This window comes from Tachysurus fulvidraco, chromosome 11 (genome assembly GCF_022655615.1).
Source record: "Tachysurus fulvidraco isolate hzauxx_2018 chromosome 11, HZAU_PFXX_2.0, whole genome shotgun sequence".
Lineage (NCBI taxonomy): Eukaryota > Metazoa > Chordata > Actinopteri > Siluriformes > Bagridae > Tachysurus > Tachysurus fulvidraco.
The window spans coordinates 24,873,625-24,893,624 of record NC_062528.1 but is presented as its reverse complement, the minus strand read 5'-3'; the positions used below and the strand labels follow the sequence as shown (position 1 = coordinate 24,893,624).

At 36.7% G+C, this 20,000-nt stretch overlaps 1 protein-coding gene and 1 pseudogene across 1 annotated transcript in view; both read right to left on the bottom strand.

The window, feature by feature from the left end:
- The window catches only part of LOC113637325, a 7,614-nt pseudogene extending 5,725 nt beyond the window's left edge, over positions 1-1,889 (bottom strand).
- A 9,109-nt stretch (positions 1,890-10,998) lies between these two features.
- Positions 10,999-20,000, bottom strand: part of LOC125145877 (E3 ubiquitin/ISG15 ligase TRIM25-like) — a 19,575-nt gene continuing 10,573 nt past the window's right edge. The window contains exons 3-4 of the mRNA XM_047820453.1: positions 11,422-11,474; positions 10,999-11,098 (exon numbers count right to left, since the gene is read on the bottom strand). Coding sequence (XP_047676409.1) covers positions 10,999-11,098; positions 11,422-11,474 — 153 coding nt within the window. The remainder of the gene's footprint in view (positions 11,099-11,421; positions 11,475-20,000) is intronic.

Genomic DNA, 20,000 nt, shown 5'->3' with positions numbered 1-20,000 from the left:
TAAATAAGACACTACAATCATTGTCCCCAGCACATGTAACTGGTGTAGAAAGGAAATTTGTTAATTTAACCTGACCTGTCTTTTTTTCTCTGTTTCTTTAAAAAATAAAAAGGAATGGTTTAGTGAACTCCACAAAATGTTGTATATAATTATTGTTCATAGGATATAATATTAAAGTAGTGGAACCTTTCCTTCGGGATTTGTTTGGGAGGGGATGTTATTGGTGAGACACTTCGGTGGGGCTTTCTCGTGTGCGCCATGCGGTCAGTCCGAGGCCGATGACGCATGTCCTTCTCGCTTCTCCCTTCAATATACAAATATTGTGTGTGTACTGGTGAAGGAGAAGCTGACGCCCCGTGTCTCATCTTTTATTTCTTTTCTTACAGTAAAAAAAGAGCTGAGTTTCATTGATTGGTGGTGTGGTCTTTGTGTGTGTGTGAGAGTGACCGGTCCAGACACGTTACACACACATCATCACACTCATCACCCTCTCCTTTCCTGCTGATCTCTTTATATCAGACTGCTCTTAACATGGTGCCCTGTGATGATGTGGAGTGCCACCAGGGGGAACTCTCCTGGTTACCACCAGAGGCTCCTCAACCTGGATCAGGACAAATATATCTAGACCAAACTATGAGCAGAAGCTTCCCAGATCTCCAGATCAGGGTTCTTTTTACATTTCCACAATCACTTTCACTCACTCGTTTAGTTGAAGGTGTTGTTTGTACTCGAAAATGACCTTAAACATCTTCCACTGGTATTACACCATATGTTATATGGAGATATATAGTATTTTACATTTTACATTAATATTTTTAATTTTAAACTTTAATTGTATTAATTTTTTTATTTATTTCTTTTTTTTCTTCTGTTTCTATACTTCTGTAAAGTATAGCTTTGAGACAATATGAATTATTAAAATAAATTTAATTAGAATTTAAATTAGAATTTGTAGTGTGTGTGCGTATATAAATATAAAGTACATATAAATGTGTCTTAAAGAAGCTTCAACACTTTTAGAAGTAAATCAGAATAAAGTGGCACATGTCCATGTTAAATATCATCATCATCATCATCATCATCATCGTCATGCCGTTGGCTGTTTAAAGTACACTGACTGGTCTGACCTGTTTCACACGTCTTTACAAAACACACTTTGACTTTTAATAAAAATCCACCTTACACTGAATGACAGTCATATAACCAATCAGATCACCTCAATAGAAATTAGATTAGAAACAGAATTTGTAGAAATTGTCTACAAAAGAATAATAATATCCAGATCTCACCTGTTTTTTAGTTCTTTCTGCTTTAGCTGAAACTGTATCATGACCTTTGTGTTGATCCATCGTACATAAGTAACAGATGAAGCTTTGGTCAGTACGACAATAGATCTCCATCAGTTTGTTATGTTCAGAGCAGATCTTCTCTTGGAGCTCTGCACAGGCTTCAACTAACTTGTGCTTCTTAAAGGCAGGAGACTGATAGTGAGGTTTAAGATGATCTTCACAATAGGAGGCCTGACAAACCAGACAGGACTTGACGGCTTTGTGTTTTCTCCCTGTGCAGGAATCACACTCCACATCTCCAGGTCCAGTGTAACAGTGAGCAGGAGAAGCAGCTTGGAGTTCAGTCTTCTTCAGTTTCTCCACCACTTCAGCCAGCATGTTGTTCCTGCGTAGAACAGGCCTTGGAGTGAAAGTCTCTCTACACTGAGGACAGCTGTAGACACCTGTCACATCCTCCTGATCCCAGCAGCCATTAATACACACCTTACAGAAACTGTGACCACAGGGAGTAGTCACTGGGTCATTCAGGAGATCCAGACACACTGGACAGCTGAAATGATCCTGATCTACTGAAATACTGGCCATTTTCCTGCACTCACACTGAGAGAGAGAGAGAGAGAGAGAGAGAGAGAGAGAGAGAGAGAGAGAGAGAGAGAGAAAGAGAGAGAGAGTTCTATAAGTTTCGTTTTCTCTGAAACAAACTTCCTGGTTCAGTGTGTTATTGTGTAACAGAGAGAGGAGGTGTGGCTTTACAGAGGAGCTCAGACTTTAACCACTTACACACACACACACACACACACACACACACACACAAACACACACACACACACTGAGAGACTACACTACACTGCATAGACTACAATGAGGATCTATTGCTTATGGCTTGATGATATTGATGATCTCTTAAAACTTATTTATCAATCTAAATCATCAACTTGTGATCTTGATCCTTTACCAACTGTCCTTGTTAAGGCTACTGCTTCCTCTCTGTCCCATTTTATTATGGATATTATTTATTCTTCCCTTACCACTGGGGCTGTTCCTTCTCTTTTCAAAACAGCTGCTGTAGCTCCAGTTCTAAAGAAACCAGGTTTGGACACCAACAACCTTAATAATTTTCGTCCTATTTCTAATCTTTCTTTTATTTCTAAAATTTTGGAAAAAGTTGTTGCTGCTAAATTTCATATCCATTTGTCTGGCAATAATCTATATGAACAATTCCAATCTGGTTTTCGCCCATTTCATAGCACTGAAACAGCTCTATTAAAAGTCACAAATGATTTGCTTATAGCAGCTGATTCTGGTTTACTATCCATCCTCCTTCTCCTTGATCTGAGTGCAGCTTTTGATACAATTTCCCACGATATTCTTTTAGACAGGCTTTCCACTATTGGCATCACCAACACGCCTCTGAAATGGTTTCATTCATATCTCTCTGATCACACACAGTTTGTTCAACTAAAATCATTCACCTCTTCTGTAGTTTCCTTACCTCTGGTGTTCCCCAGGGCTCTGTCCTGGGCCCTTTGTTATTTATTACTTACCTTTTACCCCTTGGACATATTTTTCATAAACATCAGGTTAAGTTTCATTGCTATGCGGATGACACCCAGCTCTACCTTTCCACAAAATCACATTCCAAACTCCCTCCATCTGCTCTTTCTGATTGTCTCATTGACATAAAATCATGGTTTTCAGCTAACTTTTTAAATATATTCATAATATATTTACTAAATAGTAAATATAGCTGCAAGCAGTGATGGCGGCCATCGCACGTTTTTTTATCGCTATACAGTGCCTCCCAGAAAACAATGCACGGTGGGCAAGTGCATCAAGTGGGTAAATATCAGTGGACTATTTTATGTTGTTACTGGCCCATTTGGGGACTGTTGGTAAATGAAACCCCACATTTTATACAAACGGGGGCGCTAGTGAGCCACTTAAGAGACACACCTTTGTATGACCTTTTTGTCCACACTTAACATCCAACAAATGTGATGTATGTGTCAAATTTCAAGTTAATCTTAGCACGCCAAAAGCCTTAAATATGCCTGAAATTTAGCAAGTGCAATGACTCCGCATCATGTTCACCATGTTTGATGTCAATCGCATGAATCCTCTAGGAGGAGTATTTAAAAGTTCATTGCATGCAACTGTGAAAAAAATCCACCTTTGTGACTGACACACTTCCTGGGGCCTGTTGGTGGCGCTATACCCGGGACTCACAATAAGCACATCGATGCGATCGGAATCCTTGGCCGAACATACACACAGCGTGTCATCACAATAAGACATTTTTTGGCTTAGATAGAAGACACTTCCTGTTTCTCAGAATGCGCCATATCTTAGTCGCCTCGCAATGGCAGCACCGTTCGAGATATCAAAAATCCCTTCGCAATTTAGCAAGTGCAATGTCTCGGCATCATGTTCACCACTTTTGGTGTCAATCGCATGAATGTCCTAGGAGGATTACTTAAAAGTTCACCGCAAGCAATTATGAAATAATCCAAAATAGCCAACTTCCTGTTGGTCGGAGCTCATAGTTTAGAGTGCGAAAGTTGTTTGGGTCGATGAGATCTATATGCGTACCAACTCTCGTACATGTCCGTACATAATTGCCCGATCTGTGCACAAATGTTTGTTTTTGCATTACAGGGGGCGCTACAGAGCCCCCCTGCCACGCACGTACTCCAGCCTTTGCCCAAGCTTAGCGTCGCACGACTCTGACGTGTGTGCCAGATTTCAAGAGTTTTCGAGCATGTTAAGGGACCCCAATTGGCCAATGTGTGCAAAAAATAAACAAATAAATAAAAATAATAATAATAAACCAGAGCAAAAACAATAGGGCTTCGTACCATCGGTGCTCGGGCCCTAATAAAACAGAATTTCTCATTACAGGCACAAAAACTGTGCTTAACAAATTTTCTATTTTTCTTATTTCCATTGATGAATCTCTCATAGCTCCCTCATCTCAGGTTAAGAGTCTTGGTGTCATCTTTGATCGTACCCTTTCTTTTACCTCACATGTAAATAATGTTACTCGGGCTGCATACTTTCACCTTCGAAATATCAATAGGCTTCGTTCCTTTCTCACCACTCAATCTACCACCACTCTTATTCACAGTATAGTAACCTCCCGGCTTGATTACTGTAATTCTCTTCTTATTGGGCTTCCTCACAAAACCCTTCATAAGCTGCAACTCGTTCAAAACTCTTCTGCCCGTATTATCACTCGTACTCCCTCTATCCATCATATTACACCTGTTCTGGGACAGCTACACTGGCTTCCCATTCATTTTCGTATCAAGTATAAAATTCTTCTTCTAACATTTAAAGCTATCCCAATCTTGCACCTTCATATCTTCTTGATCTTCTTCATACTCCAAAACCAACTCGCACTCTTAGGTCTTCTTCTTCCACTCATTTCATCGTTCCCTCTGTCCGTCTTGTAACGATGGGGAACAGAGCTTTCAGTTACTCTGCACCTCAGCTCTGGAACTCACTTCCATCTGAGCTCCGTAATATTGACTCTCTTTCATCATTTAAATCTCAGCTTAAAACTCATCTGTTTAGTTTAGCTTAGTTTTTCTTTTTCTTCTTTTGTGCGGTGACCTCGAGTGTTCAGAAAGGCACCTTTAAATAAAATGTATTATTATTATTATTTTACACACACACACACACACACACACACACACACACACACACACACACACACACACACACACACACACACACACACACACACACGTTGTTTCCTCTCACTTATTTGTGAATTTAGTTGCATCAGTCAGCTCTGACCTGCACTGGTAAAAATGATGTGTTGGATTTACTTAAAATATTTATGCACCATTTTTGCATCACACTTTTTAAGTAAACCCAACTTGGAAAAAATGACTTAAAATTAACAATAAAACCGTTGTTATATGTACTTAAATTTTTGGGTACACACAACATTGTTTACTTAAAAATATATATGTGACGAATGTTAATATAAGTTTATGCTCAAAATATTAATGTATTTCACTAATCATCCTTTCATTTTTATTTATTTACTTAGTTTTAATTTGTTCACGAAAATCTTATTATTTAGTTTCGTATCTTATTTTTGCTATTTTTGTAAAACGTTCTATGTCTCTTGCGTGGTGACGTCATTCTTGTTCAGCCCACGCTGCCTCCTCAGACCGCGGTGAGCGCACTGAGGTGACGTAAGCAGTTAGCGGTGCTGTCTCCATATAAGCCTGTAAAAGTTATGAAAAGTTTGATTAAGTCAATAATATGCATTAATATTATTGATCACAGTGTTATAAATGTATTAGCAAGTGTTTTACAAATGGATGGATTGGATTTAATGGTTTTGTTACCGAGTACAGCTGGTTGATATGTGTGTGTGTGTGTGTGTGTGTGTGTGTGTGTGTGTGTGTGTGTGTGTGTGTGTGTACAGCTGTTTGATATGTGTGTGTTTATGTATGTGTGTGTGTGTGTGTGTGTGTGTGTACAGCAGTTTGGTGTGTGTGTGTGTCTCTAGCTGTTTGTTGTGTGTATGTGTGTGAGTGTTTGTGTGTGTGTACAGCTGTTGATGTGTGTGTGTGTGTGTACAGCTGTTGATGTGTGTGTGTCTGTGTGTATGTGTGTGTGTGTGTGTGTGTGTGTACAGCTGTTTGATGTGTGTGTGTGTGTACAGCTGTTTGATGTGTGTGTGTGTGTGTGTGTGTGTGTGTGTACAGCTATTTGATGTGTGTGTGTGTGTGTGTGTGTGTGTGTGTGTGTGTGTGTGTGTGTGTGCACCGACAGACTGAGGTGATTTTAAAATAACTGCCTTTAATTTGTTCAGGTGAAAAATCACACACAGACTTCTGTATATTTTTATGCTGTACTCTTTAATCTGTCCAGAATAAAGTCCCCAGTTCAGCAGCAGCTCCAGTTCTTCTGTGTCTTCTGTTACACAATGCAGAGCATAGCAGTAGCCAGAGATAGGCTGGTTACATATGTAACATGATAGAATCTACTAAGTAATTGCAAGTTAAGTTAACTTAAAATTTTAGCTCATTTATTTAAAAAAAAAAAAAAGATAATTAATTGAGTTGAACCAATGTAAAATGTTAACTTATTTTAGATCATCAGCTATTGGTCTGCATACTGCACTGCTGCTTGGATGGGTTAAATTCCTAGTATGGGTCACCATATGTCACGTCACTAAAATAAATTACACATGCAAATCACACAAAATAAAGCATTTCACTTTATTTTTTGAAACAGGCTGCAATGCAATGGTGAAGCCTAAAACCACACATCATGAATGTATGTGTCAAATTAACAAATGTAAGTTCACTTCCAACAGGACACTTCCTTCATGCTGCCCCCAGTGCAACACTTTCTTTTGTGGTTTATAAGAAGGAGATTGCAATCAAAGTTCAAACTCTTTGCAACGTCTCTGAAAATATTCAAATTTGTCCAAAATTTACTTTTGAAACATGCAACAAACTTTCTGAGAAAACACTAAGACTAAAACAAATTTCAGACTAACATTGTACTAGAACCAGATGTCTTGTGCTAAACATGTCTTGTGACTCAAACATATTTTTGTTGAGTTGTAATGGTCAGAACATCATTTCTAAGTTTCTAAAAGGGTTCCCAAACATTTGCATGCCAATGTAAAGTGTTTATTTAGGTTTGGAGCCCAACTTGATGGTTGATCAATTTCAGATGCTCACCTGATAATGCTTGATGAGAGGTAGACGATTAAGCATCGAAATACAACTTCTCTACATTTTTTCCACAGGACTGGTCTAAAAAGTACATAAAACAAAATTTAGCTTTTCATGTTGCATACACACAAAATCACAATTATACAGAGGCCATAAAGAGTTTGGGAATGAAGGCAGAGAAAGAACAGAAAAATCCACTCAGTTTCTACTGCTATACACCACAACAATGATTTGAAACTGCTTAAGTGACAAGCTAATTTTTAGCTAACTTTGACTCCATTTATGCAAGTGAATGGGATTATCAAACCCATGCAACACAAACATGATGATAAGTCATATGACCCCCATATGAGCTCATTCCTAAAAAGGTTTAAGTATTACAAGGTAATATGTTTAGGACTCGAAACTTGATTCAATCATAAATATGGGAACGGCAGCAGGACATCAAGGATCACCACGAACAAGGAGTCTACGTAACTGCGATTACCATTTAAAGTGACCATTTGGTTAATGATAACTGTAACAATAACAAGACAAGGTGTACGTGACCATGATTAACGTTTAAAGACAATCAGCTAGACAACAAGGTGTAGCCATGCCATTTGGGAGACATTCAGTTCTTACACTCAATACACATTCAAAACAGAACCTCATTTAAGATGGTTTGGACATGTTCAGAGGAGGGAGAGTGAGTATATTGGTAGGAGAATGTTGGACATGGAGCTGCCAGGCAGGAGGCAAAGAGGAAGGCCAAAGAGGAGGTATATGGATGTAATTAATGTGGATTTGAAGCTAGTGGGTGCAAGTGTTGGGGATGCAGAAGATAGGGACAGGTGGAGAGAGATGATTCGCTGTGGCGACCCCTGAAGGGAAAAGCTGAAAGAAGAAGAAGACTATAATGAAGTGTATTTTAAAAAGTAAGAATGTTATTATCTTTGAAATTGATATTTCACCCTATATATTTATAGGGCAATTTAGAAATGACTCATTTAACGCTCCTTGATGCACAATGTTTTGAAACTATAAGGATATGATGTTCTGGTGTGCCTTGAAAGGGAAAAAGGTCAACCACAATATGCGTGTATCATGCCATGACTTGGAAATTGTTGGAAAAAGAGCATATAAGCTTTTCTGATTAGTTTCCTGACTATAGGCAAGCTTATGTTTAATTACTGTTCTACATTTGCATTGCTTAAGTGTTGTGTATCAGAAAACAATCGCAGGATAATACTTGGATAGTGTTTCTTGGTTTAATATCTTTGCATGTTAATTACTTTTACTTACGCTAGAATTGTTTGATTATTTGAAAGAGATTTTATTTAAGTTCTTTACATATATCACATACACTTATTTGTATTATATTTCTGTAAATAAAAACAAGGCCTCCCATTGTGAGGACCCTGAAAAGAAAAGAAGGTCTAAGTGTGACTCCTTCACCTAAAGATTCAAACAATATACTAGGTAGAAGAACTTGAAGAGGATCCTTTGAAGACGGCGAGGCTTCGAAGGACAACCCACTCCAATATATGACCAGTCTTGATTTATACTGTCTGCCAATGATAGCAGCTTACTGATGCAAAACATAGGATGCACTCCTTACTGGGTCTGTCGAAGCTTTGTTCAGGCAGGCCAGGAACATTTGTCACTAAATGCTATTTACTGCATAACTTATATTTACAGCAATAAGTGGAAAGTTTTACGTAATCAACAAATGGTTAATACAAGCACAAGCTTTTTCTTGCAGTTACTTTGTTTAAATGCTATTTACTGCACAACTTAAAGGGTATTTCAGATGAATGTTTATAACATAAAAAATGGGTAGATATTGCATAACTTAACCCTCCTGCAGACCTTGTCTGAATTCCTATGCAAATTAGGAGCGCCGAGTCAACTTGACCTTGTCTGTTTTGAATGCTTATATGATAGCCTTTTTTCACCTTTTTTGTCTAACTTGTTTAAAACATATTAACATATATTTTGCAAAAAATGTTGTAATATTTAGTATAATAAACCTAATTAATATGCAAAAATGCCTCATTTTCTAGTAAAAAAACCCCAGAAATTTTTAATTATTTTCACTCTAGAGGCACAAAAGTTAATGCACAATTACAGGCTGGTATATTCCAAAGCCAGGAGATTGTTTTCAAACCACTTTGACCATTTTTAATGTCACTATTATATATATATATATATATATATATATATATATATATATATATATATATATATATATATATATATATATTCCTTATGAGAAAAAATGAACACAAACTATATTACAGCTGAATATATTTTTTAAATAATAATAATAATAATAATAATAATAATAACAACAACAACAACAACAAATTGAATAACATGGTTACTCTTGTTAAGTACAAATTTACAGAACATCGCTTCAATTTACAGCAATGTCTTAATGAAATTAAAATTTGCCAGTATTTGTGCATGTATTTGTAAATGTATAAAATGAATGCAATACAGAAGGCAATGCAATTAAATGATTTATATTTATTTTTTATATTTCTATATTTTATATTTCTATAAATATCTCTAAAAATAAATGATCAAAGCAACTTAATAAAATCTCTTAATGTCACTTATGTTATGTTATGCCTAACTTGAACCGTGATTTTCTTTATATTTTACATTGCTATTATTTGAGTAAATGTAGGCAACATATAATAATACATAGAACAAATATTAATTAAAAAAAATCTCATAGCCAACGGTGTTTCATACATCTTTATAATTATATTTTATTGTGGATGTTTTCTCACAATTCTGATGTAATGTGAAGTAAAATCAAAAAGACTAACATTTTTAAATGTAAATTAAAAATATAAACATATACAATCTTAAAAAACCTTTAAGTGTTTAAGAGAAACAGGGATCTTATGCACCACCTGGTGGATATTCTATGAAGCGAAACACATTAAGGTGATTGCTAAGATAGCCACCGAACTGAAGTGCAGAAAACTGCGGTACACTCCGGCACTAATTGCTGAATACCGCGGGAGAAGACTTTTGTTCTTAAAGGCCACATTTGTATATGATATCCCAAAGACACAGCAACTAGGTAAACCCACAGAAGTGAGTGACAATATGACAGTTGAATTTCCAACTATATCACAGACCTCGCTATTCCAGAATGAACATCAAACTGGACACCCTGTCTCATTGGAAGAACCTGTAGATGCATCTCCTGAGACAATTGAGGAGGAGGAAACTATGATTCAACGTGAACAGCATCTGGCTGGGGAGAACAAATCTTTACCAGATGAGACAAACACAGAAATTCCAACTTTCGTATTTGAACCAACTGATAAATATAGATTTGGGAATTCTGAAGTGATGGAAGTTAGAGATGAAGTTCAACAAGATACTGATTTGGATGCAGAAACTTGTATGGAAACAGATGGAGGGAAAAGAAGTTGAAATTGAAAGTGCACATGTAGAAACAAATTAAATTGGAGAAGCAACTGGTTCGATTCATGGGCCAGGGAGATCAAGGCAGCCACCAGGTCATTTCACCTAACCTGAGTTAGGGAAACCATTAATATCCTTTGCACAGAATCTCCTAAATAGTTTGAATCAAGCATTTGACACCTTTGGTGGCTATGATATTTCCCTTATTGAGGTTGTTTAGACTGAATGACATGCAGGGACTCATGCTGAGTAAAGAGGGGTGGGTGTAACCCATAGAGAAATAAGGGCTACTATATTGTAGTTCCACTCCTAACCATAGGGGGAGCTGGGGGACTAACTCGATTAGAGCCTATGGTTATCAGCATTTTCTCTCTTTTTGCTACTTCTCCTCGTGATTGTCAGCAGAAAATGAAACTTCTAAAATTCTAAAACTAGCAGAAAGCAGAAAACCCCGGAAATAATTCCAAGTAAAAACAATTGAAACTCCGTTATGCTTCATGGTGTTACAATGCTAAGGAGTGGCTAAGGCTGCAGCTCGTTAGCATCGGTTCGCTGGCATATTGGTTTTTTGAGTACTAGAAAGTCTGGATGAACCGAGATGGCGAGCCTAGCCTGTGAGACTGGTAGATGATCTTTAACGGAGTGGCCAGCCGTTTATTTGTCACCAGAGGAATCCTGATTTACGTCGAGAGTGCCAGTTAAGGCATTATTCACACACAGAAGTGTTACAATAAGTGCACTGGAGGAAATTAATGTTTACTTAAATACACATTCACCGAACTTTGGATCCATATTCCACATTCACTTACGGAACCAATTGTACATTTAAGGGGAATTTACTGTATTTTTTTATTATTTTAAAGAGCTCTTCTTTCTTCTTCACTTCCATCTGAACACCGTAATATTGATTCAGGAGTCGTTCAGCTCGACTCACTTCACCTTTCTCCTGAGCTCTGATCAGCTCCGTCACCTCCGAGCGCTTTTTCTCCATGGAGCTGATCATCTCAGTAAAGATCCTCTCACTGTCATCTACTGCTGCCTGTGAACGTATCTGTAAGGACACACATACACACACACACACACACACACACACACACACACACACACACACACACACACACACACACACACACGCATAAAGATCCATTTAAAGATCAACTCTTTCTCTCACAGTGACTCTATAATGTGTGTGTTTATGTGAATCTCTCAGTTTCCTCCTCACCTTAATAATGTCCACAGTCTGTTTCAGCTCCTGCACCTTCTTCTGCTTCTCCTGGATCCTCTGCTGGGATTTTATCTGATCCTCTTTTAACGTATTCCTAAAGAATCTTCAACACTTTTAGAAGTAAAACAAAATAGACTTTGACATTGTTAAATATCTTCATCATCACCATCACCATCATCATCGTCATGCCGTTGGCTGTTTAAAGTACACTGACTGGTCTGAGCTGTTTCACACGTCTTTACAAAACACACAATGACTTTTAATAAAAATCCACCTTACACTGAATGACAGTCATATAACCAATCAGATCACCTCAATAGAAATTAGATTAGAAACAGAATTTGTAAAAAAGAAAAAAGAATATTAATATCCAGTTCTCACCTGTTTTTTAGTTCTTTCTGCTTTAGCTGAAACTGTATCATGAACGTTGTGTTTTCTCCCTGTGCAGAAATCACACTCCACATCTCCTGTTCCAGTGTAACAGTGAGCAGGAGAAACAGCTTGGAGTTTAGTCTTCTTCAGTTCCTCCACCACTTCAGCCAGCATGTTGTTCCTGCGTAGAACAGGCCTTGGAGTGAAAGTCTCTCTACACTGAGGACAGCTGTAGATGCCCGTCACATCCTCCTGATCCCAGTGAGCATTAATACACACCTTACAGAAACTGTGGCCACAGGGAGTAGTCACTGGGTCATTCAGGAGATCCAGACACACTGGACAGCTGAAGTGATCCTGATATACTGAAATACTGGCCTCTGCCATTTTCCTGCACTGAGAGAATGAGTGGGTTTGTTGGTTGGCTATGTTTCGTTTTCTAAGTTTTGTGTTATAGTGTAACAGAGAGAGAAGCTGCTGCTTTACAGTTAAAAAGGAGCTCAGGCTTTTTTTTTTTAACCAGAATCAGAATCAGGTTTATTGGCCCAGTGTGTTGATGTTGACACACACAAGGAATTTGGTTCCAGCAGTTTGTGACTCTCAAAAGTACAGACATAAATAACACTATACTATACAAACTATACAAGAAAACGATGCAGACGATGAGATACAATATAGACAGAATGAGTATAAAATATGATTAAAGAATGAATAAAATATATACAATATAAATATAGAATATGAACGATCAGTTATGTACATAAAGTGTGAGAGTGTAAATAATATTGTGTAATATTATGCTTTTTGTACAATATACAGCAGCAGTAGTGTGTAATATATACAGATGATGTGATGACTGACAGTCCTGATAATGCAGCACTTATAGATATGAAGCAGTGAATATAATTATGGTGAGTGACCTGACAAAAGGGAGGAGCTGAAAGAGGGTGTGTCCAGGGTGTGAAGGGTCTGTAGTGATTTTTACAGCCTGGTTTCTGGTTCTTGTGTCATACAAGTCCTGGAGAGTGGGCAGGGGGGCGCCATTTATATTTTCTGCTGTTTTTACTGTGCGTTGCAGTCTGTTCCTGTCCTGTTCAGTTGCTGCGTCAAACCAGATGGTGATGGATGTGAACAGGACAGATTCAATGACTGCAGTGTAGAACAGCATCAACAGCTCCTGTGGCAGACCAAACTTCCTTAATTGATGTAGACAGTACATCTTCTGCTGGGCCTTTTTGATGATAGATTTTATGTTGCACTCCCATTTCAGGTCTTGGGAAATGGTAGTGCGCAGAAACTTGAAGGCCTCCACAGATGACACCTGGCTGTTGGATATTGTGAGGGGGAGTGGTGTTGAGGGGTCTTTCCTAAAGTCCACTATCATCTCCACAGTTTTGAGGGTGTTTAGCTCTAGACTGATCTCATCGCCATCTTGGATGAGACCGATGAGCGTCGTATCATCTGCAGATTTCAGGAGTTTAACAGTTTTAATGTAAAGAATCTCCTCTGTGATTTAAGTCTTTATTAATTGAAATGATTTTTTCATGTATTTGAATAAGGTAAATCATCACATTATATTTATAATATTCAGACACTTTTTACTCAGTACATTACATCTCATCACATTACATCACCTCAGTCTTATTCATTAGGGATCAATTTTAGGGATAAAACTGTGTAATTATTATTATATGTTTCTATACTTTATTATTATTATATGGCTTCAGCCCCCTGTCTGTACTCACATGGAAAGAATCTATATGTGGATATATGTGCATATATGAAACCTATATGTGGCATATATGCACATATATGGCAATATATATGCTGCATATATGCGTATATATGCCACATATAGGCAAAAGTGAGGTGCATATATGCATATACAGGCCTCCTATTACTTCACCTATATCCACATATAAGCCCTATACATACAAGATATGTCTTCTATATAGCTAATGGCAGGATCATTTTGTAGCTCATATCTCATTTTGGCAACTGTGGATCCATTCTAATGCTTTTCTTGCGTCTTATTTCCATAACGTTATTGTACTGGCAAGCTCAGATCAACTGCTACAGCATCGCGTAGTTGATGACGTTATCCGCATGCGGCCCAGCGCGCTGCGTAGTTGATGACGTCATCCGCATGCGTCCAGCGCGCTGTGTTTCATTTTTGGTGGGACTTCCGGCAAGATGGCGGGCTGAACACATGTGCTCTCACAAAGCGGCTTAGTTATCTCCCGTTTTCTAACTTTAGATTAATTTAATTCTCAATTACACCTACCAAGAGTGATATTTAAGTTTTGTGTTACTGTCACGGACCTCCAAAATGTGAAAATCTCTACAGACAACTCACCCAAGGATTGTTATTCTTCCAGCTCAGCACGTGGCTCAAACTTCAGCTTCAGAAATGGAAACAGAGACTGATCCATTAGAAAAACGATGTGATTCCTCTCACTTTACACCCACTAAAACACTCACGTCGAAAAAGCTAAAATATCAAGAAGACGACATCACTAACGCTACTCTGCTGCAAGCCATTACTTCCCTGACTGCTCGCTTCGACTCACAAGACGAAAAGCTAGAAGACTGCAATCTTATTTAACAACTGTCCAGGGAAAGTTATCTCTGTCAAAACTGATTCTAATGGACATTGGGTTGCAATTGTGGTGGATATTGAATCTGTCTTTTTTATTTTGATTAATATTTATGGTTATAATAATGTAAAACAAAATCAGCAGCTTTTTGCTGATGTTTCTTGTTTAGTTCGTGATTTCATAAGTTATTCCCAACAGATAATATTGTTATAGGTGGAGACTTCAATGTTACACCAGATGAAAGTCTTGACAGACATCCACCTAAAAGTAGTACCCCTCAACTTAACTCTATGATTACAAATGTTTGCAATAATCTTAAAGTATTGGATGTATGGAGACATCTTAACCCTAACACCAAACAGTTTTCTTGGTTTAGACCCAATGTCTCTAGCAAATCGAGGATCGACTATTGGTTAATTTCAGATAATTTGTTACATTTTGTTAAGCATTGCATTATTTCACCAGCACTCCTAACAGATCACTGTGCTATTACTTTGAATGTTACGCCAACATGTAAAGTTTTACATAGTAAGGGATATTGGAAGTTTAATTCTGATTTGCTTGTAAATGAGGGATTTTATATTTATATATTTTATATATACACTTGATGGGATGAGGGATGAGGGATAAAATAACTTTTCTCTGAGTAGCTCAGAGAAAAGTTATTTTATTTCTCTTCAAACACAACTGGATAACTTGTACATTAAAAAAGCTAAAGGTGCATACATTCGCTCAAAGGCCAAGTGGATAGAAGAGAGAGAGAAGAGCACGTCCTATTTTTGTAGGTTAGAAAGAAGACGGCAATCCAAAAACAGTATTGTTTCCCTAATGGTTAATGTTGTTGAAAATACTGATCCTAAAATAATAAGCAAAGAAATACATCATTTCTATAGTGACTTGTATTTGTCTAATTTTTCTCCAAAAGAGTGTGATGACCTTTTTGGAAAAATTATTAATTTTATTCCTAAGATTGACAATGACCTAAGAGATCTTTGTGATGCATAATTATGTATGGAAGAACTCGATTTAGCTGTACAGAAACTCAAATCAAACAAATCACCTGGTCCTGACGGCCTTACAGGAAATTTGTATAAATTTTTTTGGAATGATTTGAAAATGTTACTGTTTAGTGCCCTTACTGAATCTATTGAAGATGGTTCATTGGGCCCCACAATGAGTCAAGGCTTGATTACACTAATCCCCAAACCTGATAAAGATCATAGATTTTTAGATAATCTCCGCCCAATCACTTTACTTAACAGTGACTATAAAATTTTCACACACGTCTTTGTCAATCGATTGAAAGAAGGACTTAATGAGTAGTTAATGAGGTTCAATCGGGATTTCTTAAAGAAAGATCCATTCACAATAATGTAAGGCTAGTAATGGATATGGTAGAATACAATCACTTGATAGAGGATGATGGATATATATTCTTTTCTTAGACTTTAAGAAAGCCCTTGACACGTTAGAACATAGGTTTTTATTTAAAGCTTTAGAAAGCTTTGGTTTTGGTGAGCACTTTGTCAATATTATAAAAATCTATAAAGGTATGAACAGTTCTGGTTCTCTTCCTTATGGTACATCACAAAGATTTCCTGTTAGTCGTGGAATAAGGCAGGGATGCCCTCTGTCCCCTCTTTTGTTCATTTTGGCTGCGGATATGTTGTCTACTTTAGTTATTCATGATCAAACGGTACAAAAATGAAAAGTATTTGGTAAAAGTATAGCAATTAGTCAATTGGCAAACGATACTACACTGTTCTTAAAAAACAAAGACCAAATTCCTCTGGCTATTTCATTAGTTAATGTTTTTTCTAAGGCATCAGGACTCCAGTTGAATCTAAGCACATGTGAACTTCTTGCTCTACATCAGAGTGATAGTGCTTGTTGGCTTAACATTCCGGTAAAAGACAAAGTAAAATATCTAGGTATTACAGTTACCAAAGACCAGAAATTAAGTACGAAAGAAAATTTTGATAATAACTTGCAAAAAGCAAACCGAATATTAAATTGCTGGTTACAAAGAGACATTTCCATTTTTGGCCGAATTTTGCTAACGAAGACTGAATATTTATCAAGACTGATTTATCCCGCTCTTTCTTTGGCCTCAAATTTCATTAAAATATGTTCCCAAAAAATGTATAATTTCATTTGGAAGCACAAAGCCCATTATATAAATAAGGCAGACACTACAAAATCCTATGAACAAGGTGGTTTGAATGTAATAGAATTTGAAAACATGAATATTTTGTTAAAACTTAAATGGTTAAAAATGTTTCTATGTAAAGAAGATAGTATTTGGTTTACAGTTCCATCAGCTTTGTTTCAAGAATTTGGTGGAATTCAATTTTTTCTCAAATCTGATTTTGATTTATCCAAACTCCCAGTGAAACTATCAACACTCCACCAACAAGTACTCTTATTTTGGAAATTGGCACATACACACAATTTTACACCTCATAATGCTTTAATTTGGAACAACAAATATATATTGCACAAGAACAGGTCTCTATGCTATAGGAATTGGTTAAACAGGAATATATGGTCAGTGAGAGATCTAATGGATGAACAGGGTAACATTTTAGACTATAATGCTTTGAAACATGGCTTTGCCCTTCACCTGAAAGAGTTTTTCACTGTTGTTAATGCAATACCTTCTGGAATAAAAATGCTGATGAGATGCCATCTTTCTTATACTGAAGTTAAACCTGTTCTTCCAGCATTATATATTGGAGATATGCAATTTAAAAGTGATAGTTGTTCTAATAAATATATAAGACAGGTCATTTTAAAAACCTGTTACCCCTGTCAAATTAAAAGAAACAAAATAGATCATATGTTTGAGAAGAATACTGTGATTTATCTTAGAACAGCTTATTTAAAATTTCCTGTTCCTCCTAAAGGTAAAGAAATACACTTCAAAATTTTAAATGAGATTTATCCTTCTTACAAATTCCTAAATCAGAAATTTAATATAGAAATTGTCCCCTGTTCCTTTTGTGAAAGCCATTCTGAAGACACGGATCAGATCTTTCTCTTATGCAATTTCTCCAAACTCTTCTGGACATCAGTTCAGGACTGGTTGATAGAAACAAAGGTGGTTGTTGATAGTTTGGTATTTTCTTTACATCATACTTTATTTGGAGTACCTAAAGACTGTTGTGCTAATTCCTTTTTGCTAAATAACATTGTAATATTAGCAAAATATTTTATTCATAAATGTAGGTTCTTTAACCAACCCCCCCCCCCCCCACTACTCATTATATTCAAAAATGACTTAAAAAGTTTTTCCAAAGCCCTCAGTAAGATGAAAGGTCAGAGTGCTATGAAGCTGCTTTACTTATTGACATCATTCAATTTATTGTGATACTGCCTCTAATATTTACCTTTATTTAATTTTTTTTCTCTTTTCTTTTACTCCCTATTTAAGTTCATGTAAACATATATAATTTCAGATTTCCATATATTTATTTTCTTTATTTTTTCTAAACAATTTATTAGTTATATTGTGTTGAGCCTGTAACATTTATCTACAATGTAAATGTATATTTGCCTTTTTGGTTTATAAACTTTTGTATTCAATAAAAAAAAAAAAAAAGTATTTCATTTTTGGCGCCGAAAGATAGTGCCAGGGAGTAAAATGGCGATAAAAGCGTTGGAGAGCCGCTATGTCTTACTTGAATTGACTGAGGGTGAGGATAGAGGGGTCCATAGTATTTTTGCCCCTCGACTGTGTCAGGAATTTTCAGTTAGAGACTTTTTTGAAAGGACTGATAAAACCGAGAAGCTGGAATGGCGAAAAGGCCGCCAACCGGCCGGTGCACCGCACACCGAGCCAGAATTATTCACGTGGCAAGTAAGTTACACGCAAACTATGTAGTTATGTAGTTATGTAGTTAAACTGATCGAGATGGAGAAAGATGGCACACAATGGCAAATAAAACGTCCTAACATCCCAAACAAAGTACAGTGAGCAGCTAGGGGCCGACTGAGAAGGCTTCAAAGAAAAGGTAACTGACTTGGTTATCTCTCTCTCTCTCTCTTGTTTCTTAATGTGTAGGCATGTGTGTAGATTTGTAATTGTGTCGTCTATGATGATTTTATGTGCTTTGTTGACAAGATCTATATGCAAGGTGGTGTAAAATAAGTTAATAAGAGTTGGGCTAATCAGTTTGTTTCTCTCTCTCAAGGTTGACAATAAAAAGGGAGGGGCTTCCAAATACGAGCACCAGGAGGAGGGAGGGTCATGACAGACTTTCAAAGAATAAGGTACACTACCAGTCTGCGTCCTGTGTGTGTTGTTACATTACAATACATTCATGATGAGTAAGATTTTTATGGGGGATAAGGGAATCTTATTTGTATAGTGTTTTTTATAAGACACAAGTCCTGATGAAACCTATAGTATAATAATAATGTCTTATTATTTTGTCTTCTCTAGATGCTACGTTGAAGAAGTGGCCGGCAGCCAGCCGAGGGTAGATAGGCACATCTATTAATTTGAAGCTCATAGAGCTGAGAAGAGCAAAAAGATATTTTTTTTGTTCTGTTCAGTTTTTTGTCTTATTTTTGTTCTTGTACTATTTGATTGTTCTTGTAAATACATAATGTACAGTACATTTCTACATTTTGGACTTTTATTTATGTTGCCTAGCAGCTATGGATTTTAATTTTACTATTATATAGGTGAACATATAGGTGCATAATATACGTGCATATATGTACATATAATATAGGGAAACGGCCAATTTTATATATGTCACATATATCAAAAACCTATATTGAAACATATATGTTTATATAGGTTCTTTCCATGTGGGTAATCTCAGCCACCCTAAAACTATAAGGATCATTTTTACTTTCATAAATAAACAATAAAAATGACGTTAAAATGCAGGACATGTCGTCGATGGGAAAAAAATATTTATCAATTTGATCCAAGAGCGATTTTTTTACTTTGCTTTTACACGCGTGTGTTGTAGTGTTTCACACGTGCGTCTTCAGCTGTCTGCTTTATTAGAACGGAGAAGCACAGGTACGCGCAGCGTGCACGCGCAGTCAGAGCTGGAGGCGTTTATCTATAACGTTAATCGGCGGAAAGACGCAAAGACGGCAACCAAAAGCAGTGAAATGTCACTATTCTTATTACCAGAGTTGTCATATAATATATAATATAGAACTCTTCTTGTTTTAAATTCTCACTGAGGGCTAAAACCTCCTAAAGATGAAACCCTAGACCCGCCCCTGCTCTACACTCGTAATATATTCTTTTATTAAAAAAAAACAACGTGTAAAATAAAATATGAATTATTAAAAAAATAATTATGCATTATTTATAAAAAATAAAATATGATTTATTTATGTCTCATAACATTTAGCC